Below are 27,657 nucleotides of genomic sequence, written 5' to 3'. Positions count from 1 at the left end.
AGTTCTTATTCTCCTTCGTAGAAAAATAAATAAACTCTGTTCAGGAAAAGGGTGGCCTAAGACTGGGTGAGCTCATATAGCAATACTAACAATTTTAAGGATCTACTTCTGGAGACAGTAGAGGGTGAGGTATAAGGTGTCAGGTGATGAAGCTCAGACCAGCTCCCTGACGACTCACCCTAGTTATGGCAGTTCGGACATCAAAGATGTCAAAAATGTGAAGACACCATTGAAATGATCTTTCACACAGTGAGTTCCCTACCCTCTGGTGGCCATTGCAAGAGGTCAAAAAGCAGGCAGTCAAAAATGAAAAGGTACCTGTCATGAACAATATTAACTGTGTAAGAATATAACTTCCTGAACCTTTTTAGCTCAGCATGCTTGGCCTAAGTCAAATGCTCTAAATGTATCTTACAAAGTACTTTCACATTTCATTGAATAAATTTCAACTGCAAATACTGACAAGGCATGCTCAGGCATAAGAATCCTAGTATAATAGCAAAGTAGTTAGAGTGCCAAATGATACAGATTATGCATTGGGCTATGTTCAGAAAGTTTTAAAGAGGAACAATCATTTTCAAAAGAACCAGAAATCAATCAGAGAGGATAAAAGTGAGAAAAGGAGGCTTAGATTACTTTTCATAACCTCCAGTCAAGCATGGACATCCACAGAGTGACAGTTTTTCATACGAATCAGGAGATTATGAGCTCTGAGATCCTTTCCCCTATCATGTGTATTAGGATAATTGTTTCTCTAATTCATATCTCTAAGCAGCTTAATGCCTGTTCTTATCTTATTTCAATTTAGAGAAAACAACGAAAATACTGTATCTGCTGTGTGTCTGCTTCTCCAGGTGAAACCTTAAATTACTCCAAGCTCTGAGCTTAAGTGGTTGACCAAATAGGTTAGGCATTCCTTCTAAATATAAAAAGGTGAAGAAAGACTTTCTGAGGCCAAAACTCAAAAAGTGGTCTTAAGATTGTCAGGGCAGTATAATAACATCTTCCTACCAAAATACATCTGGGAATAACTTAATCTAAGATTAGAGGGTAAAAAACAAAACAAATCTTTGCTGCATTCAATGCTGTGAGTTAGGTAGAACCACCATGATTATACCAAATTCCACGTCAAACTTCATGATATGCCAACACTATTAGGTGATAGATTTGGGGATTTATCTGTAGCAAAAGATAGCCATCCTCACTGAAGCCATTTGGCTTCCTACAAAATTAAACCATCAGTGAGCAAATGTCTAGCAGTATCTCATGCTAGATTGCCTCTTGTGTGCCTCTCTTCTGGAGAAGATGCTTTGAAACTAGAGTTTTCTCATCTCAGGACCTTGTGGGTACTTCTTTAAGTGAGCTTAGAAATCATTCAAGCATGTATTTAAAACCCCATGATATTCTATCTCATTTTAGAACCTACTATCTAAAAAGGTGGTAGCACTTGTGTTATCAGGGGTGGCCCAATTATAAACGATTGGTAATGACTGTCTGGAGTACCATGTGGAAAAGATCAACAGGAAAGGGTCCCAAAAATTATTGGCACATCTGTCATAATCATGGATGGAGGAGGGTGGCACATATAGCGTGTTTTTGTCATTTCTAATTCTGTTGACTCTATACTATTTTTTTTCCTCACATTTTCTCACTTCTTTAAACACAGGAAATGGAAGCCCGGTTAGGTGTGGAAAAGGGCTTAGATACTCCACATTTTGAACAATGAAGATGGTCTAATGTGTGTCATTGTCTGATCGTTTAGTTAGGTGAGCGTTATGAAATGGTACAGGTTTTTCTCAACTACAAATACCCAACATAGGAATACTAGAAGTGGACAACTGGTCTTTGCTCTGGAGATAGAGAAGATGCAACTCCTAGAATCCCAAAGGGCAAGAAAAGGTTTTGTAGCTGGCACATCTCTTCTCATCACTTGCTGGACAATGGGCACAGCTATATTTGAGGGCTTATGTTTTCTGGAGATGATTGCTTTCCTTTCTCTACATTGTCGTCCACACCCAGTACAATAGTAGGGGTTCAACCGATATTTTTTGCAATAAGAATTAAATCCGTGCTGCCTAGTGCTAGATTGCCACAATTTAGGAAACACATTACATGATAAAAATGTTTTTTAAATGACTGCATTTCTACGTTAGTACCAAAGGCTTATTATTTTTTCCAATTTATAGCACAACATGGAAGAGCACAAAACAGAAGATCTAGCTCTTCCTCCCTTCCCAATACAGCCCCACCATTCTGCCTCAAAGAACACTGGGACTAATTCTGTCATGCCCTTTGTTCCTATCTTAGAAAATAAGGACTCTGGGTCTTCTCTCACCCTGTGGTTCTTGTGCTTACACAGCTCTGTGCATCTCGAACTGATTCCATCCTCCTCCTTTTCAAAGAGCACCTTCTTATGCTTACTCAAAGTATGAGTTGCTCTATGAATTCCAAAACTCACCCGCAATCAGCAAAATCCATTACATTCTTAAACTTGTCTGAATAGTACCTTCCCTTTCCTACTGGAAATTTGGCTCTCCTTAATTACATTGCTTCCCTAGAGCCCTCCCAAGTGGCCATGTCTTATTTCCCATATCTCTTGTACTAATGGACTTAGTGACAGGCTAGGTGTTGTTTTTGCTCCTCATTGCTTCTTCCAGACTAATGTCCTGCTCTCCTCCTTAAAATTAATCCACTTGGAAACTCTTACCATCAGTCAATACCACTAACCCTGCCTCCTTGCTGCAGTTATACATAGTTGTTAAAAAACGAAAGAAGTCTTTGCTGCATTCAATGCTGTGAGTTAGATAGAATCACCATGATTATACCAAATTCCATGCCAAACTTCATGATATGCCAACACTATTAGGTGATAGATTTGGGGACTAAACTGTGGCAAGAGATAGCCATCCTCACTGACACCACAGCACCTCCCCTATTCTTTGGAGATTCTGATCCTTGTCCATGGCTCACTGTTGCTTTCTCTGCAGGTCTATTCTTGTCATCACCTTTTTCAGTCTCATCTCCTGGACTCCTCTTTATTCTATGGGTTCACTAACTAGCTGATCACATACTCTGATGACCCCCCAAATTGTGTCTCTAACCAAGAACTTTCTTCAATTCATATTCAGCTGCCTCCTTCATGTCTCACTTGGATGTCTAATAGGCATATCAAAATATGTTCAAAATTAAACTTATTTAATTTTAAACCCATAGCCCCCAAATTTGTTCCTTTTACAGCCTCTCCCATGTGGACCAAGACTTCATTTTTGTGCACTGTTGTTTCTCTACTGCCTGGCATATAGTAGGTGCTCAGCAAAAGTTTAGTGAATGAATCATTTTTTATTTTCACAGTAGTTTAAACTGTTGTAAAGCAGGGTATTTCACTTTTGCTTTATTATGAGAGAGTAAGCTAGATAGAATGTTGTGAGCTTGCTCTGGAAATGCAATAGCACAGCAGTGTTAGAAGTATTCTGAGTACTTAGTAACTGATGTGTAAGCAAACCATTGTACCAAATCTGATTTTTCTGCCTGCCATCTTCTGCTCCAGTCTCGTATAGATTACCACCAGGGTCAATCTCTTCAATGACAGATTTGACCATGCCACTGCCTTGCTCAAAATACTTTGGAGTATATAAAGAAATGTAACTTCCTCCACCTGGCATCCAAAGGTCTCCTTTTTTGAGTTTCCACCTATTACTTCTCCATCTTCATCCTGAGATAGGGCCCTTGATACAAGCAGCATCATAACCCTAAAGGTGACTCTGGTCTCTCATGTTCATCAAGACTTTTTGGTTGGAAATGACAGAAATGAGAAGAGAACATACTGGCTCATGTAGCTGTAAATATGTCTCTGTACTGATATAGAAGGATGGTTGGTCACAATGTATTGTTGAGAGAAAAGCAAGCTGTAGAACAGCATGTATATTGTGATTGTAATTTTACATATTTTTAAATCTACCTATGGTTGAGTGTGTTTATATGCCTGAGGAGGAAAAAGTCTGGAAGAATAAATATACGCCAAATGTTAGTAATAATTAACCTTTAGTGAATAAAAAATCCTGATGATATGTTTTCCAATTTACATATTTATATATTACAGTATTCTATAGAAAAGGTTTAAACTTACGCTTCGTTCATGGTATCACCCTGCTAATGCAATGCCATCATATGCCATCCAACATGGAGCCAGTAGCTACGTATGGCCATTTAAATTTAAAAGTGAAATAAAAAAATTCCATCCATCAGCTGCACTAGCCACATTTCAAGTGCTCAAGAGCCACCTATAGCTAGTGGCTGCCACATTGATTGCACAGGTATAGAACATTTCCATAAATGCACAGTGTTACTCCCACAATGTGAAACACCTGTCAAGCTAGATGAACTAGGTGTTCACCTGATTACTTTCTCTAGTATAATTGGCTTCGTTTAGATGCAGCCAGAGGGAAGCAGGTGCAGGTCTGAACACTTGTGATCTGACAGCCACCAGGAGTTTGACCGAAGTCCCAATCTGTTCATTTATGCAGGATCCTTAAATGTGTTTGGGAAAGACATTATCTTAGTGGCAACCTATTGAGTAATTTCAAAGGGAAATAAGAAAAATCCTTATCCAATAATTTTTAAAGGAAAATGAGAACATCTGAGTCTCTTTGCAACATTGAGATTTACCTGTTTTAATTAGAAAAACAAACTGCTTGACTTGAGAGAATGTTTTTCCTTTTCATCTTATTTGCCTAATTCCGAAGTAACTTGGCCATGCTCATGGAGAAAGAAGAATCATGTTCCTTTCTGGCAAGGAAATTAAAACGGTACCATAAGTACTTCTGTTTAAAACTGTTTGAAAGCAAACATAGGAAACTCTTACCATGTTTCCTAAGTTTTTTTTTTTAATTGATTTGTTCCATGTGGCATGATGAAAACTCGATGTTCGTTTTATGTTTTCATTCTAATGTGGAGTCATAAAATCACTTTTCAGTACCTAAGTCCCTAATTTAAAAACTCATGATGAGAAAATAATTCCTATTATAACCAAAACTCTTTTAAAAAGATTTGAGATAAGTGTGATTTTAATATTTAAATAGAACTTTACTATATCTCTGATCTCCTTTGAAAACTATGAAACAGTAGGTTCATGAAAATATTCCTCATTTTTTAGAGCAAAATTATTACACTGATAGCTGTAATGAATTACAGTGGAGCGTTCCACAGCATTTCATGGTTGTGGACTTTTGTACAAGAGTCAACAGCAATCAGGTGTCTTTTTTTTTTTTAATTTAATAAAAGACGAAGAATGCATTAGTGGCCAGGCATGGTGGTTCATGCCTGTAATCCCAGCACTTTGGGAGGCTGAGGCAGGCGGATCATTTGAGGTCAGGAGTTCAAGACCAACCTGGCCAACATGGTGAAACCCCATCTCTACTAAAAATACAAAATGAGCCAGGTGTGGTGGCATACACCTGTAATTACAGCTACTTGGGAGGCTGAGGCACGAGAATTGCTTGAACCCAGGAGGCTGCAGTGAGCCAAGATCATGCCCCTGGACTCCAGCCTGGTCAACTGAGTGAGACTTTGTCTCCAAAAATAAAAAAAATGCATTAGCATGCAGCATGATTCTTATTTTCTACTCATTCTGTTTCTTTTTCAACAAGTCAGATTTATTACAACCATAAATTGAGAAAGACAGTATTTTGGGTCTATTATCAAATGCCACCTTTTATTCAACATAACACCTTCTAAGTCTATAGGATGCTAAATATTCATTCATGGGCTCTATTTGGTCTTTGTGTCTACCAAATTGAATTAATTATACTGCCCAGTATGTGGTTCAGTCATTTGATGATTTGTCCTCACCATTCCCTATCCTGACTCTAATATATTTATTATATGCCCTTAAATATGTATATACCCTGAAAAGTATGTAGTGTTTTTAGTACATGTTTTTAACTTAGATAAAAATCATTGTACTACGGGTCTTTCTCTGCTTCTTTTCTGTTTTTCACTTAATGGTTTTAAGCTTTGTTTTTAAGCTTTTTAGTCAGTAGAACATAATGATTAAGAGTAGAAAATCTAGACAAGTGGTCCCCAACATTTTTGGCACCAGAGACCAATTTTGTGGAAGACAGTTTTTCCACGGACCAGGGGATAGGGATGGTTTTAGGATGATTCAAGCACATTACATTTATTGTATATTTTATTTCTATTATTATTAAAATATAACATATAATGAAATAATTATACAACTCACCATACGTAGAATCAGTGGGAGCCCTTAGCTTGTTTTCCTGCAACTAGACAGTCCATCTAGGGGTGATAGGAAACAGTGACAGATTATCAGGCATTAGATTCTCATAAGGAACATGAAACCTAGATCTCACACTTGTGCAGTTCACAATAGGGTTCATGCTCCTATGAGAATCTCATGTCACTGCTGATTTGACAGGAGGCAGAGCTCAGGTGGTAGTGTGAGCAATGGGGAGCAGCTATAAATACAGAAGAAGCTTTGCTCACTTGCCTGCCACTCACCTCCTGCCCAGTTCCTATCAGGCCACAGACCAGGGGGGTTATGAATCCCTGATCTAGATTATACTACATAGGGTGAATGCTGGCTCTTCCATGCTGTGTGACCTTATGCTAATAACTTAAACTCTCCAATCCAACAGTTACTAATATCCACTTTGTAAAAATATAAGGACTGAATGAATGTGTGTAAAGAACTTAGGCTTAGAAAAGTATTAGACATATAATAAGAGCCACTTATGTGTTTATGAAAATCCAATACATTATTTTTTAACAATTATGTAATATTCCATCATAGGCAGTACCTCTTTTTACTTATTTTCCTGTTCCCTCCAACTTTTTAACCAAAAATGACACCGTATTGACAACCTTATGTCTTTCCTTGCACAAACCTATGGGATGTATACCAACGAGTGTGACTACTGGGTTATAGGGCATATGCACACTCCCCTTCTCCAGGCAGTGCTAGGTTGTACTCCAAAATGTCTGTGCCAACTTAAAATCTCTTGGCTGTGCATGGTGTTTCCATTTGCCTATATTCTCATCAACACTTACTATCTAACCTTCAAATTTTTGCTAATTTGATTAGACATAAAAATAGCATGTCACTATTGTTTTGATTTGCATTTCTCCATTAGTGAGCTCATGTATATGAAAGTTAGTCATTTGGATTTCTCTAGCATTTGGCCGGTAAATGTTTAACTCCTGGCTTTAGGGGATGATGAAAGAGAAGGGAGTTTGATTTGTTGTGCAGTTTGTCAATTTCCATGGTATAAATACTGCAGCATGACCAATTTCAAGCTACCCTTTAGCAACTAGCTCATGAAATTTCATAATAGGCTCTCATAAGATGGCACAACACAGCTCCAGGACACTATTGGATTGTTCCCTCTAGAAATTGCTTATTCATAACTTTGCCCATGTAAATATTTGATTTCCTGTCTTTCCCTTCAGGATTTACAGGAGTTTGTTTTATATATATGATGTTAATTACATCTGTGTTTCGAAGATTGCAAATAATTTCTCCCACTCTGCAAGAATTAACCCTTGTGTTAACTTTATTGAAGAGTTAGTTTACTGAACAGAATGCCTTGAAGTTTGATGTAATTAATTATTTCCATTTTTTTCCTTTGGCCTTTGCTTTAGAGATCTTATTTAAGAAATGCATCTTACTCCAAATGTGTTTATCAAACACCAGGTTTCATTCTTGCTGCCTGGGATTCAAAGATGAGTTCCTGAGGAGCTTGCAGTTTAGGGGCAAGAAAACAACATGCAACTGAGTAGTGGAAATACAATATGGAATGTGCTTATCATTGCTACATTTGCAAATATTTAGATGTGCCTTTGCAAAGCAAAACAATTTTCCCCAATAGTGCATCTATGTGATTGATTAAAGGTCTGAACTTCACGAGCTAGGAGAGGTAAAATAATAACTCCTTATAACTTCACAAAGCATCTTAGTGTCTTGGGAATTTCATCCTGTCTCCTTTGAGAAAGTTGTCCAAAGATAACAGAACTTGAGATGACCTTACAGCAGTGGTGGAGCCAAGTCCAATGTTCCATTGCTAACCCATTTCTCTGGCCATACACATTTGCTGCTCCTCCTCTTAGTTTCTGCTCCTGCTCCTCCCGGTGCTTCCTTAAAAAACAACAGCAGCAGCAACTCTTGTATTATTATCCTTTAACCCAACTGTTTGAACTGCATCCTCTCTTTTGAAACTTTCTGCATATAGCTTATAAGCTTTAAAACAGGATATATGTGTTTTACGTAATAATTGATAGAAACTCAAGAGTTTAATTTTTAAAATATTAGGTAGGTGTTTGCTTACACGTTCATAGAATGGTGTGTTCACATAAAACTACACCCAGATAAGCCTTGAAGAAATATACGTAAGTCTTTTAGAGATATAGATGGTGATAGTGATGCTGAGCCTGACTGGGTTGAAGAAGAACTATCTTGTGAGGAGTTGAGGAGCTGCAAGCCATATTTTTCGAGGGTTGAGGGGGTGAGCAGACAGCCACTGCTGACGGCTTCACCAGAATTGCTCCAAAGCAACCCAGAGATCCAAAAGGGATCTCTGTAATCGCAGAAATTCCAGGGGTGGTGCTCATTGTAAAGTATGTTGTTGCTGCTATTGTTTGCCACATTCTTTCATTCTCCTTTCTTAGCTTGCTATGACATATGCATAATAGTGAATAGTGTAGCAAAGAACCTGATGTGGGGGTCCCTATGCCTGAACTATGAGATGGCATTTGTCTCTGAGTTCCTCAAAATGGTCCAAGCAAAATGTTCCTATTTTGTAACCACAATTGAGGTCAATGGTTCAATGATCAAGAACAGATAGTATATTTATCCTGATAGAAATAAAGATTGTAGCAATACAAAAGGCTTTTATTAAATTTGATGCCTGTAAACAGGTTGCTTCTAACACCCCCAAGACAAATAAACAGTCATACTTTTTCTCTCCCTCCCTTCTTCTTTCCAGTTCAGAGACTGCCTGCATTTCCCAAATTCAGTTTCATGAATATTCTTTATATTGATAATTTAGTGCACCATGGGTAGAAAGTGGGGGAAGCTCTGTGTTCAAATGAGTTTAAATGACTGTATGACAAAATGCATTTCTGGGAATTCCACAATACCAGTAGGCCCTGAGAATCTTCCAGTAACAAAATCTGTCAAATTGAGTTTAACCCAAGATTTCACAAACTTCTCCTGGCCCCAGATACTTCTCTCTCTCATGTCCCCACACTCCCTCTTCTTTCCCAGAGCACTTATTACTGTCTTGTATATTGGAGAACACCACTCAGAACACATTTATATTAAACCGATAGTTTAGTTTTAACCATTGTAATAATATGTCCCAAACAGTTTCATATCATATCACAAACTATAGACTCTCACTCACTTATTCAACCAATATTTTATTATTATGTGCCTGTGCTAAACTGGGGTTACAGATTTGAAGGATCCTTTCCCTTAGGGCCTCACAGCTTGGTTTAGAGGGATTGGGATAGTCACACCTCATGCCAGAAGGGCACAGTTCCTGGCAGGTGAGCACAGGAGGGAGCCATCACATTATGCTGTGAAGACTTCTGAGCAATTTCAGGAGCTTTAGTGTTCATCTAAGCCAATGTCCATCCACTTCTGGGTTCTTCTTTATAATTCGGCAACTAGTGTTCTGTACTAGAATATTCTGGTGATAGAAAACACATTACATGCTCCCCTCCTCAAATAATGAAAAGTACAGCATCGAATATATCACAAAACCCCATACAACTTAATCCCACCATAGCCCATCCATAATGACTAGGCAAACTTCTTTTGTTGGGCTAAAATCCTATTTTTTTTTTTAGATTAAGTGGATTAATCTATTTTTAAATCCTTAAGTAAGTTATCTTTACTTTGGACTTACAACATCATACATTAGGGTTTTAATGTGGATATTATTATAGCATGAACAGGCCAACAAAATTAATTATAAAAGTTTTATTTACTCTTCTGTCTAGGTTTAAGACTCAAAATGACTGTTAGAACAAGGGAAAGGCTAAAAGCCACACGTTAGGCAGAAAGTTAAACCAGTCTTCCCAAAGCCAGTTCAGTACTCATTTTTGTACAATGCCTAAAGCTGCACAAGTAGTTAATGGTCCATCTAGTACTGCATCCAGGTCTTAAAATTCCGAAGGCCATACATTTCTATTACACCATGACAGCCAGCTCAAATGTCACTGCTGCCACATACTTCTCTGTATCTCAGAGTTAATATTCACTTCTTGATGTCATTGTGGTGTCTGTCCATCGTTCCTTCCATCTTTCTCAGCCACTCATCTATCCATCTGTTAAGGTATAACCAATTGTGTTATAACACTGATAATATGGTCACATCCTCATATCCTTGAAAAGCTAAGAACTTCATCTTTATATTTCTCTCATCCCTCTGAGGGGCTTGGCACATGATTGGTGTGTAGCAGGAGTTTGCTGACTTCTATTGCTTTACCAGAGAGACCTCAAGTTAGCACCAAAATCAGTTTAGTTTAACGAAAGATATAGCGGAACTGTAAAATTTTAGACCATAGAGATCCTTGATGGATTGCATCTATCCCCTGTCCCTCCCTTAAACAAGTGAATAAATAAGTAAAATGCACAAGTCATCCATGACCTTCTATTCACAGAATTCTCTTGGCTCGTCCTCTCACCACTGTCACTTTCTCATGCATACCATGTGTATTCAGCTCTGCCCTTTCCCTTCTTTGAGGCAGCCCTGGGAAAGACCAGAGCTCTTGAGCCTCTCAGGCTCGAGTTCTATGCCTTTTGCTCTACTGATCCTTGCAATTATTGACTATCAGAAACTTGCTGTAGGATTTTATATTTATCCCAAATGTCAGAATCATTTTGAATTTTTAATCTTGCTTTCTCTGATATTAGCGATGCCTGTCAGTTTTGTATCACTATACATTTAACATTCTTCTATGTATTCATCCATGTCATTGAATTAAAAAATCCCTAGCAGCAAAAGATCAAAGAGAAAATTTTGTAGCCCAATTTAGTTTAAGTTATACCAAATATTTATCCCTTCCTTGATGTAGTTGTAAATCTACTTAGTAATATTATTATATGCTCTACATTTCTCCATATCATCCACCTATAAACCACCACCGAGACACTGGAGGAAGGAAGTACTAAATGAAGACAAGGATGTAGTATTTGCATTTATTCTTTAAGGAGTGGCCAAGTAAGAAGGTGAAGGCAGCCCAAGAAGAGAGGTAGACCTATGTATTCTCCGCTAACTAAGAGGCCATGCCTGATGGGATTTGCTGGCTTGGACTCTATTCGAATGGTAGGCTGCTTCTATCCATTACCAAAAAATATGGGCAGGACAAAGGCCAGTGTGTTCAATGCAGAGAAAATTGCTGGATTTACCTGGAATAGCTGTGTCTTAATCTGGGCTGCAATAGCAAATTGTAATAGACTAGGAAGCATAAACGACCATATAGCTCACTGTTTTGAAAACTGGGAAGCCAAGATCAAAGAGCCAGCAGATACACTGTCTAGTGAGGGCCCTCTTGCTGGTTTGCAGGTAGCTACTGTGAACCCCACACATCTAAGACAGGTCTGAATTTAGAAAGTTTATCCAAGGTTAAAGAGACATGCCTATGATATAGCCTGAGGAGGTCCTGATGACATGTGCCCTAGGTGGTCAGGACATAGCTTGGTTTTATACATTTTAGAAGACATGAGACATGAATTAATATATGTAAGTTGTACATTGGTTCAGTCCAGAAAGGCGGGACAACTTGAAGCAGGGAGGGGGCTTCCAGGTCACAGGTAGATAAGAGACAAATGGTTGCATTCTTTTGAGTTTCTGGTTAGCCTTTCCAGAGGAAGCAATCGGATATGCATTTATCTCAGTCAGCAGGGGGATGACTTTGAGTTCTGTCTGGCCTTTGTCCACAAGACAATTCCTTGTGAGGGAGGCATGTAGCTTTTTAATCATTTTTTAGAAATGGAATGAGAGACAGGTTTACCCTAAGAAGTTCCCAGCTTGACTTTTCCCTTTGGCTTAGTGATTTTGGGGTCCCAAGATTCATTTTAGTTTCATACTGCCTCCTTGCTATAACCTCACTGAGGCCAGGAGAGAGAGATCAGCTCTCTCATGTCTCCTAAGAACACTAATCCTATTCATGAGACTGGGACCCCACCTCCAAATACCATCACATTGGGGATTCAGGCTTTGAAATACGAATTTGGGGAGAACACAAAAATTCAGCCTATACAAAGTAATCACTGAAGATTTTGGAGGAGTATACAGATATAATCATAGCTATACCTTAGGATGGTAACTCTTTAGCAGCAGGGTAAATGATGGCATGGAGAGGTTGAGATCCCAAAGGCAGCAAAAGCAGGTCGGACAAGATTTCAAAAGTGCAGGTGAGAGAATGTGGAAGCCTGAAGGTGGCAGTGGCAGTTTGCATAAATGAGATAAATGTAAGGAGACCCTTCAGTAAGACTTTGGCAACTGACCAGGTATGGCGTGAAGAGAAAGCTAGGGGAAGGAGGAGTCTAAGATGACACTGAGATTTCTAGCCTGTGTAACTGAGACAATGGTCGTTGGATTTACCAGGATAGGGAACTCAAGAGAAGCTGCAGCTTGGGGAGAGGAGAAATAATGAGTTCCAGTTTAGACTTGTGGCATTTGGAGTACCTATGGAACACACCATGTTGGTGGTCAGGAGAAAACCCAGAGATACAAATGATGATAGGAGAGTCAATGGAATCAATATAAGAATGGAAGCCACAAAAAGAGATGAGATCTCCCTAGAAGAGAAAATAGAAAGAAAATGACAAAGGGGTTAAAGATAGATCCTGGGTGGGTACCACCATTTATAGACCAGGCTGAAGAAAAGGGAAAATTAAAGGAACAGTGTTTTCAGATAGTTAAGAAAGAAGAATGGAGGAAGAGGAGACCTCAGTCAACCTCTACTATCACCCCAAAGTAAAAAAGCACTGAAAAGGAAGAGCAAATAGAAATTTAAAAGCAAGAAAAAGAGCTGAGTACTTATCAAGTGCCAGGCATTGTACTAAGCTTTTTATATACATCATGTCATTGTGTTAATTGCAGGTTTTCAGTGTAAAAAGAACAGTTAAATGGCTCCAGAGGTTCAGATTGAGGTAACTCATTATACCTCACAGAGTAGTGTTAAGTATCATGTAAGATAATATATTTAAAGTTACATAGCTGATTACATGGGCAATCAGTAAGGGTCATTATTATTATTTATTTGGACTTACTTTTATAATATCTGTCTTCCCTGACAGAAAACCCCATGAGTCCAAAGACCATGGCTATTTTAACATTTTTGTTGCTCAGTTTTTTTAACTAAGTATTATTGATGTCTGTGTATAGTAGACACTCAACATTAGTTGAATGACTAGATGATCACATTTCGTCTACATATCCTTGCCTGTGGGCACCTCTTTAGTCCTTAAAGAAGAGGGGATGAATTCTCATATACACACTGGTACGTTTGAAGTCCCTCAGTTTTCACAAGAGGATGTCCTTCTTAACCACACTTTAATTGCTTTAATTAAAAGATATAGGTCTGTCATGGAATCAACCTAAATGCTCAACAATGGTAGACTGGATAAATAAACTGTGGAACATATACACCATGGAATAGTATGCATCCATAAAAAAGAATGAGATCATGTCCTTCGCTGGAACATGGATAGAGCTGGAGGCCATTATCCTTAGCAAACTAACACAGACACAGAAAACCAAATACTGCATGTTCTGACTTATAAGTGGGACCTAAATGATAACACATCGACACATAGAGGGGAACAATGCACACTAGAACCTACCGGAGGGCAGAGGATCAGGAAAAATAATGGATACTAGACTTTATACCTACGTGATGAAATAATCTGTACAACAAACCCCCATGACACACATTTACCTATGTAACAAACCCGTACATCCTGCACATGTACCCCTGAACTTAAAAGTTAAAAAAAAAAAAAAAAGATATAGCTCTGTATTTAACTAACTGGAGACTTACTAGAAAAATAGTCTCTAATTCACTGCTGCCCATTAGTTTTTAGAAACTAAACTGAGAAAAACTATACCAAGGAAGGAGTCTTGAAAGATACACAGTCTATCTACTCTTCTAGGAAACTATTTTTGTTGAGTCAGACACTGCTGTAAGTACTTGTTACATAGTCTTATTTAATCTTCATGAAAATCTGAAGCATTAGGTACTATAGTATTATTAACCCAGTTTTTCAAATGGAGGCACAAAAATTTAGACCACACACCTAGTAGGCAGCACAGCTGGTTTCCAACTTAGGCAGTCTGTCCTGTACTCTTAACCTTTCATTATGCTGTCTCTCTCAAGTTCAACTGCAGCTGAATCATAATGCCTACCTCTTCCATTCTATTTCAGAGTCTTGTTTTTGTGAGTTTTGCTTATATGAAACCTATATTAAGTTGATATGAGGTCTCATATTAAGAACAGTATCATCAGGAAAGAATAGATACTGGAGAAGATGTGGAGAAATAGGAATGCTTTTACACTGTTGGTGGGAGTGTAAATTAGTTCAACCATTGTGGAAGACAGTGTGGTGATTCCTCAAGGATTTAGAACCAGAAATACCGTTTGAGCCAGCAATCCCATTACTGGGTATATACCCAAAGGATTATAAATCATTCTACTATAAAGATACATGCCCATGTATGTTTATTGCAGCACTGTTCACAATAGCAAAGACTTGGAACCAACCCAAATGCCCATCAATGATAGACTGGATAAAGAAATTGTGGCACATATATACCACGAAATACTATGCAGCCATAAAAAGGGATGAGTTCATGTCCTTTGCAAGGACATGGATGAAGCAGGAAACCATCATTCTCAGCAAACTAACACAAGAACAGAAAACCCAACAATGCATATTCTCACTCATAAGTGGGAGTTGAAAAATGAGAACACCTGGACACAGGGAGTGGAACATCGCACACCAGGGCCTGTCAGGGGGTAGGGGCCTGGGGGAGAGATAGCATTAGGAGAAATACCTAATGTACATGATAGGTTGATGGGTGCAGCAAACCACCACGGCACATGTATACCTATGTAACAAACCCGGACATTCTGCACATGTATCCCAGAACTTAAAGTATAATTTAAAAAAAGAAAAATTTTTAAAACAATAACAGCACCATGATACTCACCACTGAATCATTGTTTATCCTGTTACGTTGTTTACAAGAACCCAAAGGAAGAACTCCTGTCTGGTCACTATACCAGAAGTATTCTGCTTATCCTTTAACCATTGGTTTGCTTTTGATCTTATAGATATTGACCACCATTTCCTTATTGCATTGACTGTTAGACAATTTAGAATGAAGCATGTAATTCCTGCCTCTATTTTATATCACCATATTTATTTCCTTCCTGCTTCCATTCCAACTTCTTGCTGATGCTAGCTTACTTTATTTGATGAAAGCTGATTTTTGGAACAAAATAGGAATACATAAACACACCTCACTGCATTTTTGTGAGACGATTATTAACCTTCATATAGATGAGAAAACTGACACTTGGAAACATTTAAAGTGTCCAAGTATGTAACATAGTTTAGTTCTTAATATTCTGCTGACTTATATTTGTAACCTGACTTTCCCCTAGGCCACACAAATTTGAGTGGAGAGAGATATTTATAGTAATCATCCAAGGTTTACTCCTGTGAGCTCTGTGACCTCATGCAATCTGTGCCTGTTTCCTCAAATGTAAAATGGAAATAATAATGTACTTACCACCCACCATGGTTGGGCAGATGAAGAGTTAATTTACGTAAGGTGTTTAAAACAGTTCCTGGGACATGCACAATATAACATTACCATCTCTGTCTCCTTCTCCTTTTCTTCCTCCCTCTCTTCTTCCTTCTCTCTCCTTCCTCCACCTCCTTGGCTCTTGTGTCTGTTGTATATGGAGGACCTCCATCCCCTCTCAGGGGGTCAAACTTATTTCTAAGGCTCCCCAGTGAGGTCTCACGGGGGCTATCAATTTATGTGCTTCCCCTCTAGCCTACTACATTGGTTTCCAGTTCTGTGAATGCTACTTGAGGGTTTCCCACCCCAGCCCTTGTGTGCAACTATTGATATTTGTGACTAGGATGCTTTTTCCCAATACCAAAAAACATCCAAATCCTTAAAGTGTGCTATTCCCTGGTGTCCTGGCTAAGACATTGCTTTCATGTCACAACCGTGTCAGTTCTTACCACCTAAGCTCTGATGTCATACTCCCTCTGCCCAACATTTCCTTTATCCCCTCGCTTTATGGAATGGAATATCTATATTGATGGGGCTGGGCCAAAACCAATACCCTAAGCAGACACCACACAGCCCTCTCCCTCCCCATGCATCCTCTTCTCCCTCATGCAGTATCCCCCCTTCCATTGTTCTCCTTCTATCAACTCCCCTCCCAACCAGTTCACCAGGCACCTGCAGCCATGCATAACTCCCACTGGGGATCAGCAGACAACCTCCTACAGAAGACTTGTTGTTCCTTGTGTTGGTGGGCACGCCCCAGGTAGATTACAAATTACATGGGGTTGGAGAGCATGTCTGAGAATTCCTCACCTTCACAGCACTTAGACTGAGTTCAGAGGCAGCTCACAAGAAGAGTTGCTGATTGACTAGCTTTGATAGCTCATGGCCAAACCAGAATGAGAAACTTCTTTGGGGACAGATATATTGTCTCTGGTTTGTCTGTGCTTGGTTCATTGTTTGTGTTTAGTCACCCCAGATTGCTCAGGGCCATCCTAGTTTTAGCCCTGAAAGTCCTGTGCCCCAGGAAGCCCCTCAGCCCTGAACAAACTGGATTGTTGATCACCTAGCACTAGGATGCCCTTTACACTTCAGACAAGATACTTCATGTATACTCTCATTCCAAACTCTTGCCTCTGTCCTACTGCCCTGGACACACAGGCTTACATGAGTCACACCATCATTATCTGATTCCCTGTTTCCCCAGCTTGTATCAGGACATATAAATTATTGGTCCACAGTTCCTCCAGACTTAACAGCCTGTTGGAAAAGGTTCTCATCCTCTTCTCTCAGCTTTGTGACCTTCACAATTATTGCTCTTCTTGACATTTTTACTTTTCTTTAACCAGCAAAGGGCCGTGGTAGAAACACAGTGCTTTCAACCACAGGAAGCTGAATTTCAGATATTGCTGGATTCTGCCTTCTGAAGCCTCGTGGAATGATCAGCACTTAATGCATTTTTTACTACTATATTGGATTGTCATTCTTGGAAAGCAACAGCTGAGGAAATTCCCTGGTACATGAGCTCCTTACACCTTGTTATACTCCCACAGCCATAATTGCTTCTTTCACACTGACATCTTCAACCCTTCCACCAGTACTTGCACCCAGCATGGCCTCACCATCTGCTCATGTGACACCAACATTATGGCCTCCCTCCATGCATTCCTAAATGGAGCTGAGGAAGGCAACAGAGATGGCAAGTGTGCCAGCTGGCACCAGTGACACAAACATAGACAGTGATAAATCATGTCTCAGGACAGGGAGGAAGAAAGGAGTATGCTGATGGCTAATTGCGTGGCATCATCAGTGCAGTGAGATGGATCTCTCTGCTCATGGAGACAAATCAATGTGTGTTGTTTCTGTTCCTGCAGTATGTGCATCTGTTTCCTTTAAAAATATGGTCACAGGAGGCCGGGTACGGTGGCTCAAGCCTGTAATCCCAGCACTTTGGGAGGCTGAGGCAGGCGGATCACGAGGTCAGAAGTTCGAGGCCAGCCTGGCCAACATAGTGAAACCCCGTCTCTACTAAAAATACAAAAAATTAGCTGGGTGTGGTGGTGTGTGCCTGTAATCCCAGCTACTCGGGAGGCTGAGGCAGGAGAATCGTGTGAACCTGGGAGGCAGAGGTTGCAGTGAGCCGAGATTGCGCCATTGCAGACCAGCCTGGGCTACAATGCGAGACACCGCATCAAAAAAAAAAAAAGTCACAGGAGAATGTTCAATAGCAAATCAACTAGAAATCAAAATCTGAGTTGTTCTATTTCTGCTTCTGTGCATCTCTAAATAGCATTATTGGGGGACTTCCCAGGGAGTTTGAGGATTGCTTGAAAATGACAGGGAAGGCCGGGCGCGGTGGCTCATGCCTGTAATCCCAACACTTTGGGAGGCTGAGACGGATGGATCACTCGAGGTCAAGAGTTTGAGACCAGCCTGGTCAACATGATGAAACCTTGTCTCTACTAAAAACAAAAAATTAGCCAGGCATGATGGCATGCACCTGTAATCCCAGCTACCAGGAAAGCGGAGGTTGCAGTGAGCCAAGATCCTGCCACTGCACTCCAGCCTGGAAGACAGAATGAGACCCTGTCTCCAAAAAAAAAAAAAAAAAGAAAGAAAAAAAGAAAATTACAAGGAAGAGTTTCTGGCTTCTGGCTGCTCGGGGGAAGAGCCAAGGCAAGCCAATTCATGCTCGTGGTGGGTGGTCAGTTCTGTCACATAAGCTGCTGAAGCTCCCACCTACCACTACCACCCTTTGGGTCTCCAAGGTTCTCTGTTCTTTATGTCCTGCAAATTTTTATAAACTTTTAATTTATCCAGTTCTCTCTGAATGCTGCTTCCAGGATTAAATCAGCTAGGCAACTATTCAAGATTTGTTCTATAGATCTCAAATTTAGGCATGTAATGCTTTCTTTGTTGTTAGATCTTCATTGATTTCAGTGTATTTGGTGTTAAGATAGTTGTGTTTTAAGAGCTTCCATTCCTTGTGTTTGTCTTGAGTTCTTTTCCTATATATAAGTTTTTGCTTTCACTTACCTCATTTTCACTTTTTTTTAGAAAAAGGAAGTGGTAGCACAAAGATACCCATAAAATACAATCCTCTTCCTACAAAAGAGGAAGCTAGATGTCATTTTTATTTTTATTTTTTTTATCCAGAAGCCCCCATAGATCTTGCCTATTCCCATTCAGGTATCTCCCAAGAGCTGATGAAGCCAAGAGAGACAAAATTGTTTCCAGCCACATGGATGAGACACATGACACACACAAAAATCCCAGATCAGCCCTTTGCAGGGGTTCAGACGGAACTTCAGAGACAGAGCCTTAAAACTGTTGGAAGCCTGGTGTTATTTCATCTTCAAAACATCAAGTCAACTGGCTAGGTTCCTTTCCATCAGGTCAACTCACTTAACAAGTCAAGCATAAAAGAAACAGTAACTTCATAGCTTTGATTTTATAAACTAGCTGCAATCAGGAGCACCTATTAGTAGGGGTAGCTTTGGAGTATCTCTCTCAATCTTTCAGGAAACATATTTATCCAAGTCTCTTCTCTGTTGCTATAAGGAAAATAAATAAACCAATTACTTCAAACAGCAGAGAAGGCTGGCATAAAGGTTGGTGATTTACATGTGGCCCCAATAAACAACTCCAAGCATGGAAAAACACATGGAAGTGTCCAGAGATTACTGGACAGTCCAAAGTTGTGATTGGAGATCCACATCTCTGGGAGCAGAAAACGCTAGATACTAGAAGAATGTAATCCATAAACAGTCAGAAACAAGTCATGTGTAAGGGCTAGTGAATGAAGAGATGGTTTGTGGCCTAATTGGAATAAAAGGAAAGGTAGCAATGGATGTAGCTAAAAGGTAAACACCTTTAGATAAGATGGTTAGAAATTTGTACTTGAAGCTGGGCGCAGTGGCTCATGCCTGTATAATCCTAACACTTTGGAAGGCCGAGGTGGGTGGATCATTTGAATTAAGAATCTTCCCTGTCCTTCCAATTTCTCCTCTTTTGATGCCTTTCCTCTTTGGTTGTAATGTGTCTCAAGTACAAACTTCTGTCTGGTTTTGTTTTGTTTTTGAGACAGAGTCTCTATGCAGCCATAAAAAAGGATGAGTTCATGTCCTTTGTAGGGACATGGATGAAGCTGGAAACCATCATTCTCAGAAAACTATCGCCAGGACAAAAAACCAAACACCACATGTTCTCACTCATAGGTGGGAATTGAACAATGAGAACACTTGGACACGGGAAGGGGAACATCACACACCGGGGCCTGTTGTGGGTGGGGGAGGGGGGAGGGATAGCATTAGGAGATATACCTAATGTAAATGATGAATTAATGAGTGCAGCACACCAACATGGCACATGTATATATATGTAACAAACCTGCACATTGTGCACATGTACCCTAGAACTTAAAGTATAATAAAAAATACATTAAAAAAAATAAAATCTTTGATGTGAAAAAAAAAAAAGAAAAATGAAAATGATGCTAATCTGCTACTGTATGGAAGAGTTGCAGAATTACTATCCCAGAAGTAGAGGCTGTGCTGGTTCCAGAGAATGGTTTATAGTGGGGCAGAGGGTAAAGGCTGTGCTTCAATGCTGTGGCTAAAGCAATGGATAGGAAAATGGATGAGAATGCCAAAAATTGCCTCTCTGTGCTAGAGTTTAGCTACTTTGCCTCCCCCATCGCTCTCTACCTTTTCGTATAAGATGCAGTTTTAGATCCTGATACAGCTCAGCTTTTGCTTTTTTCCTACAGATCAGGAAATGTGGGTTTCTAGTCCTGGCTTTCACACTAACCAGCTGTGTGGCCTTGGATTAGTCATTCTGGGGCTGAAATAAGAACTTTAGTCTTCTTAAGCCCTGAAAAGATTATGATTTCCCTTTACTGCCTTATATGTACTTCAAAATACAAACAACTTTAAGCCATAGATATCTAAAGATGTCCTACCAAGTTCTGATTTTTTTTCATAACTTTGATACCTTTAAACAAATCAACATTTAAAAATATATTTTCTTCATTTTAGTTTGCCTGTTTTGTTAATGCTCAATCTAAGCACATGTTTAGTTTAATTTTTGGATAATCAGGCAGTGGTCAGTTCCACTTTCCTCATCCATGAAATAAAGGTGTCAGACAGGAAGAACTCTAAGATATCCCCCAGCTTAAGTTTCTGTAATTTCATGACCTCAAATGTATTTTCTATCTACCTTTATTCACCATCTTATCTTGGCATTGGTGATTTCCAAATATGAATGGAAAAACATGTTACATTTCCATATCCCCTCAATTCCACATACCTGCTAAAAACTATATCTAAACTTCGGTGAGTATCTAGGACATCTGAGTCAAAACAAAAGGATAACTGTGTCTTTTTTTTTTATGTCTAAATCTTACAAAGGCTATATTTCTATAATAAGATACGATCATCAGCAAAGTCCTTGACTTACTGGCAGAAACCATTTTGGAAAAAGATAAAAGTTATGACTGATGTAGAATACCTGCCAATAACTTAGGGTGTCGAAATTTCCCTTAACCCATCTAGGATTTAGCTTTCCTGTTAATTTCTTCATTTGTCCATTCCTTCGTTTACTCGTGGTTTACCTACCTTTCATATTTCATAAGGTAAGTCTACCTGTAATATTGTATGAAATTGCTCGTGAACAGTTCTCACATCTATGTCTTGACAACTCTTTTGCCACTGCCTTTTGACTTTTCACCTCTGTCCTAAATGGCTATAGTGCCTTGGTTCCCATGCATACTCTGAGACTCTGAAAGGGTGGCAGCAGGGGCTGAAGCTCTCTACAAGCCTGGCTGGGATCTGCCTTTCAGATGGGAGCTGCTCATTATTTGCTGGAAGGTTTATAGAACAGATGTTACAAGGCAGACAAGCAAGCACACACTCCCAGAGCACGCTGCGCCAGGCACGCACACACTCGCCAATACCAATATCAGGAGAGCCGCTGCTGGGGTGATGGAGGGAGTGTGCTCTGAGGGGCAAGGGCTGCTCCGAAGCCCTGCTAATGTCTCTGTGTGGCCATGCTGTATTTTCAGCTTGTCATCATGGCTGGGACAGTGCTGCTTGCCTACTACTTCGAATGCACTGACACTTTTCAGGTGCATATCCAAGGATTCTTCTGTCAGGACGGAGACTTAATGAAGCCTTACCCAGGGACAGAGGAAGAAAGCTTCATCACCCCTCTGGTGCTCTATTGTGTGCTGGCTGCCACCCCAACTGCTATTGTAAGTACAGAAATAGACTTTCCTCTTTATTGTCAGATACCCAAGAATGTTTTCTGTCTGCTTTTTCTCCTCTTTCTTCTCTTCCTGAGCATTCACCAGCAGTTTTATCAGTGGCATCCTATTTCAGCCAAAACAGAGTGAATGGAGCTCTGCAGAAAAACTCATTAAAATAGGTCTTGTCTTGTATGGGTGGCTTTTGTTTTTCGGTATCTGAATTTTAAAAAGATTTTTTTTTAAAAAAGCATGTGAGAATGTTATAAATCAACAGGTATGATTGGCTAATGTGTTAAGAACAGCTATTGTCCTCTTGAAAAAATATGCTATGAGTTGCAAGTATTCACAAGCGATTCTGAATGTAAGTGCTGGCACTGATATAATGGCTGAGATTAGAGTAGAATAGAATCCCTCAGGCTGATATCTCCTGCTGTTCTCATTGAACTTCCATAGATGCCAGAGATGAGAGAAATTGCTTAACCTGAAGTTTGCTGTGATTCATTCTTGATGGCTCTGGCTCTGTTCACATTACATCACATTAAATTAAGTTGCAACTTTACCTTCATATATTTCATTTTCCCTTTCATGAGGCAAAAAATGGGCCACACAGTCCTCTACAGAGATTGCTTAACAGCATAAAGTTTGCAGATCTGTGTTACCTGGTCAAGTGATTTAACACTTAGACATTTTAATTTTTATTTTTTAAAATGATATTTGGGGGAGTTTTAAATTAAGTGTTTCTGCCTAAATATGCCATAAGGTCAGATTAGTCAGGATGTGATCTTAGTTCCCATTCCCCTCCTTCTCTTCTAACAGCTGACTCCCTGAACGCTCCCTCCTCCCCTACCTGCCCTCTATTCGGCAGTAATAAAAATACTGACTGGCATGCCGAGGAATACAGCAATTGCTTAGATACTCAGTTCGAATATTAGTTTCTTGTGCCAATGTTTTGCTTGCTTTCAGATGAGAAATGGAATAGAATTTTGAAGATAAATAATACAGGCATAATAAATTCATTTGGCTCATTGACCCCAGGCTCTACAAAGCTCTACCTTAAATGATAGGACGGTGCTGTAAGGACTAAGATCAGCATTGATGAGCCACAACATGATGTTTCAGAGGGACTAAGAAACAAGCTTTGCTGCCTAACACACCTGGATTCACATCCTGACTTTGGGCAAGTCACCTCACTGTTCCCTCCCATACAAAATAAGGACAACTGAATGCTTACCTCATGCATTGCTGTGGGGCTTAGAAATGACTTAGCACAGTGCCTGGCATTTACGAAGTGTTCAGGAACAGGGAAACAAAAAACCTGGCTGAAACTGCTTTTTGCCCTCTTTGGAATCACAGACCAACTTCCTACTTCTGAAAGGAATGAAATTCCACTGAGAACCCTCATTAAGACCTCTTTTCTCCAATTCTAGAGTGAAGGGAGATATGCCCATTCCTCAGAGGAAGGGTAATCTCTGTACGCCTCTTACCAGCCTACAGAATAAGAGAAAGCATACAGGACACCTTTCCATGTACCTCACAATGTGACACACTCCACACCCCACGTAAAACTAGGAGGCCAGACTGGGTTCTGTCTGGTGTGGTTTCATGGTGGCTCTACCTGGAGGCCGTGGGCTCAGTCTAGAATTGGGTCCTGGTTTCTTCCTGTCTCATAAGCATATCGATTTCCTGTGTATTCAGACAGGCATCCCTGAGTGATCCATTGACTTACTGACATATTTCCTCTCTTCTTCCCAGTCTCAGGAAATTTCATTTATCGTTGCCTAGGTTCTCCTTTAGTTACTATTTATAATTATAGAGATTGTTTTACATTTAAAAAAAATATAAAAAAGGGAAGGAAATGGATTAATAAAAATTGGGGCAGAAAGTTAAAGTCAGAAAATAGAATTAATAAATTAAATGTACATCTGCCTGGCTAGTCTATAATAGAAAGTCAGACATACAAATACAGTTAAGAAAACATACTTAAAAGCAAAAATAAAAATATAAACTTAAGACTTATTTAAGTTGTATATACAATTCTGTGCCAATAAATGCTTACATCTCAATAAAATTGAAAACTCTATGAAGATATTTACTAGTGATGCCTTATATCAATTTTTAAAAAAGATGTAGCAAAGCTGAATATATGAATGCCAACAGAATAAAATTTTAAACATGCCAAAATTTGTCTCAAAAAATAGTACTCAGGACACACAGCTGTGGAATAATTTTCCTCAAACATTTGAGGAATAAGAAATCTCAAACAATATAAAATGTTTCAAGGCCTTTTCATAAATGAAAAACTTTTCCATGCATATTACAAACAAGAAAAATATGGATGTAAAGCGCTTAGAAAGCGAGTCCACATAAATACCCACAAAAGCACTCTGAATAGTAACAATAACTCACTTAGCAGTGTTGATGCAAGCATATAAAAACAAACTGGTAGATTTGCCTACCTAAGAATAAAAATTTCCATCAGAAGTAAAGACTGCAAAAAAGTTTGCTACATAGGAGACTCAAATGTAAATACCCTTAATACTTAGAAAGATGAGCTTCCCAAAATCAAAATGAGAGAGGACAAGAATAGACAACTAACAACCAGCAATCAATAGACTCTGTGCATATAAATATTTCTAAATTCATCACTAACCAAAGAAAAATCATTTTTTAAAGGATACAGCATTTTTCTCATATAAAATTGGCAAATGTTTTCAAAGAACTTAGTCTATGTTTACAAAATGTAGAGACTTTCATGTAATTCTAGTCAAAGCATAAACCAATATTTTCTTTCTGAAGAGCAGTTAAAGATGTATTAAGAGCTTAATAAACTTCAGACCCAGTCATTAATTACATTTTCTAGATTTATAAAAATACAAAGATTTGTATATAGGGATGTTCATGTCAGTAATAGTTTTAATAATTAGAAACTAGGAACTAGCTAAATACACAATACCAGACTGGTTTAATACATTATGTGCCAGCCATGTTTTTGAAATACCTTAAGTAATGATGGAACATGTTTGTAATTTAATATTAGGATTTTTTAAGGCCAAAAAATTGTATGCAGTATTGTGGGTAAGATCTTTTTATCTTCTGTAAGAGAATCTGACCTCACAATTTTCTGCCTCTGTTTCCCCTAGAAAAAGACAATATGTATCAATTATGTCACCAGGTAAAATTGAGCCCTTATTGGTGAATTGCATCTGTTCTCAGATAACTGTTATGACCTGAGAGAGTGCTTCTGCTATGACTTCCAATAACAGTGACTCTGGTAACTTGGCATATCTATTGTGGGTCCCCGGAAACTATGCCTATGGAGTTGTTACACTATATATTGACTCCTACAGGGCATGTGGCTTTTCAGCCAGGGTAATTCCTGCATCCTCTGAAATGTATGTAGCCCCCATGCACCTGAGCTGTATTGTTCTGCTGGACCACTGCAAGGACATGTGCTAAAGATAAGCAGGTAATGCTACCCTGCCGGCAAGCTGTGGTTTCTTCCAAGTGGACCAGCACCAAATGTAGTCTGTGGGTCTGAATATTTAACATATCCTAAGAAGATACATTGTGGATGTTGCAAGTATAATCCCAAATTTATAATTATAAAAGGAATACAAAGAAAGTAAACATTTTCAACTATTATTTCTGAATGGTAATGTTAGTTTTTGTTCTTCATTTATACTTTTATATATTTCTTTCCAAATTCTACATGAATGTATATTGGTTTTAAACCAAAGACATACCTCTAAAACAAATTATATAGTCCATTTCTTTTGGCAATAATTACAAAATGACCAAACTTTAATAAGACTTGAAAATGGCAATTCTAATAAAAACACACATCACCAAAACTTTACAAAGAATTTTCTCTTCTCTCAGAGTAAAAGTGATAGGTCTTCTTTCATTTTAAGATTTTCAGCAGAAGCTCTTCTCCAGGCTACAGCTTTTGATCTTATCTCTTCCATTAATTCATTTTCCCCAAATGACACAAGTTGAAATGTAGTACAACTGCTCCCATGGAAGTCAACGTGATTTGGTCAGTGGACAGAGCATTAAGCACCTACAGTTCTACTCTAGTTCTCGATTATGAAACCCCGATTCAGCTTTCTCATTCCTCTGATAATACTGACAAACCCCCCAAATATATTACATAAATGATGGTCACAAGAATAACATCTTTTAATATACTTATATTGTGCAGACATGGCCTAATTTATCCTCAGAACAGCCAAAGAACATAGAGAAAGTGTGTGGTCCAATTTCTTTCGAGTTGAGACTGTTGAGACTCAGGTAGGTTAGATGATTTGCTGAAGGTTCCACCTAGTTCTGTACATGATTAGACAGCCACCCATTTGGTTCCACTTATTTTCCTCGCAAATGAGGGGCATTGGTAGGAACCAGGGCTGATTGCAGCTGATAGTCAATGGCAAAGGGCAGCGTGGCCTTGCTACCCTGCTAATGGCGCTTGATTTTCCCTCAAGACCTAAAAATACATGAGCAGCAGCAAGATAGAAAACAGAAGACCTTTTCTGATAATGCTCAGGGAAGTTTCGTGGGAACAGTTTCCTGGGAACAAGGAGCTGCATTCACTTCTCCTGTCCTATCCTGGTGAGGTATGACCTATTGCAGCTCCCAAGTGCCCACCTCAGCACACACTCCTGCTTCTGAGTATGCATCCTCCACTCCCCTCACAATGCAGTCATCTTTTCCCAGGTTTGATAAGACTAGAGAGGCAGGTCTCATGTCACAGCTTTGCCTCCAGTAACTGTGTGACCTCTGATAAGCCATGTTCCTTCTGTGGGTTCAGTTTCCTCATCTGTACCTAAAAGAAATGGTTAGGCTAAATGATCTCTAAGCACCTGCCAGTTCTCAGATTCCATGAAAACTGAAAAATGAACATTCTCATCAGAAGCTAACATTTGGAGGCTTCCAAACTCCCAAATCACGACTCTCTTTCTGGAGTCTGATTTTGCACCTCTGTGCCGGATTAAGTGTTTCACAGAACTGCACAGTTGTTTATTCCTTCTTAAAACCATTTCCTGTTCTCTATGGAGTATAATGAAGCGTGACGCCTCTTGGGTGATCTGTGAGACACTAACTAACATCAAATCTCAAAAGTGTAGCTCAATGTGGACTTGTCTGTCCTTGGTTTTCTGTGCTCCCTCAAGCACATTGACCATGGAAGAACCTAGCACCCTGCACTGCTGCGCGTCTGCAGATGGGCACTAATGACCCCATTCACAATTGCAGGGATGCACAAGAAATGCTTGAGGGGAAAGACTCTGCTGTATGTTCAACCTGTCATTTCCTATTTCTCCTTTTGTGCTTTGCTGTCAGAAAAGATCAGCATCATATTGAGACACGGCCACATGGGATAAATCGCAAAAGGCCAAGGCCACTGCTATCCCAGATCTTCAGGAAAGGTTAGAGCATGGGGGATTTACTGTGTCCCCGTTTAGCCCAAAGTGGCAGTCTATGCTTGAAAGAAATCTGCAGGGTATGTTCTGACCACCTGGAAACCCTGGCTAACTACTGCCTCGGGCCTTCTGAATAAACTCATACACTCAGAGTCAAAGG

The 27,657-nt window shown here is 39.3% G+C and overlaps 1 protein-coding gene across 1 annotated transcript in view; it reads left to right on the top strand.

Annotated features, from left to right (window-relative positions):
- PLPPR1 (phospholipid phosphatase related 1) overlaps positions 1-27,657 on the top strand; it is a 293,484-nt gene that overhangs the window by 211,057 nt on the left and 54,770 nt on the right. The window contains exon 3 of the mRNA XM_008974087.4: positions 21,898-22,086. Coding sequence (XP_008972335.1) covers positions 21,898-22,086 — 189 coding nt within the window. The remainder of the gene's footprint in view (positions 1-21,897; positions 22,087-27,657) is intronic.

This window comes from Pan paniscus, chromosome 11 (genome assembly GCF_029289425.2).
Source record: "Pan paniscus chromosome 11, NHGRI_mPanPan1-v2.0_pri, whole genome shotgun sequence".
Classification (NCBI taxonomy): domain Eukaryota; kingdom Metazoa; phylum Chordata; class Mammalia; order Primates; family Hominidae; genus Pan; species Pan paniscus.
The sequence above is the reverse complement of the archived record's forward strand: the minus strand, read 5'-3'. Positions and strand labels throughout refer to the sequence as shown.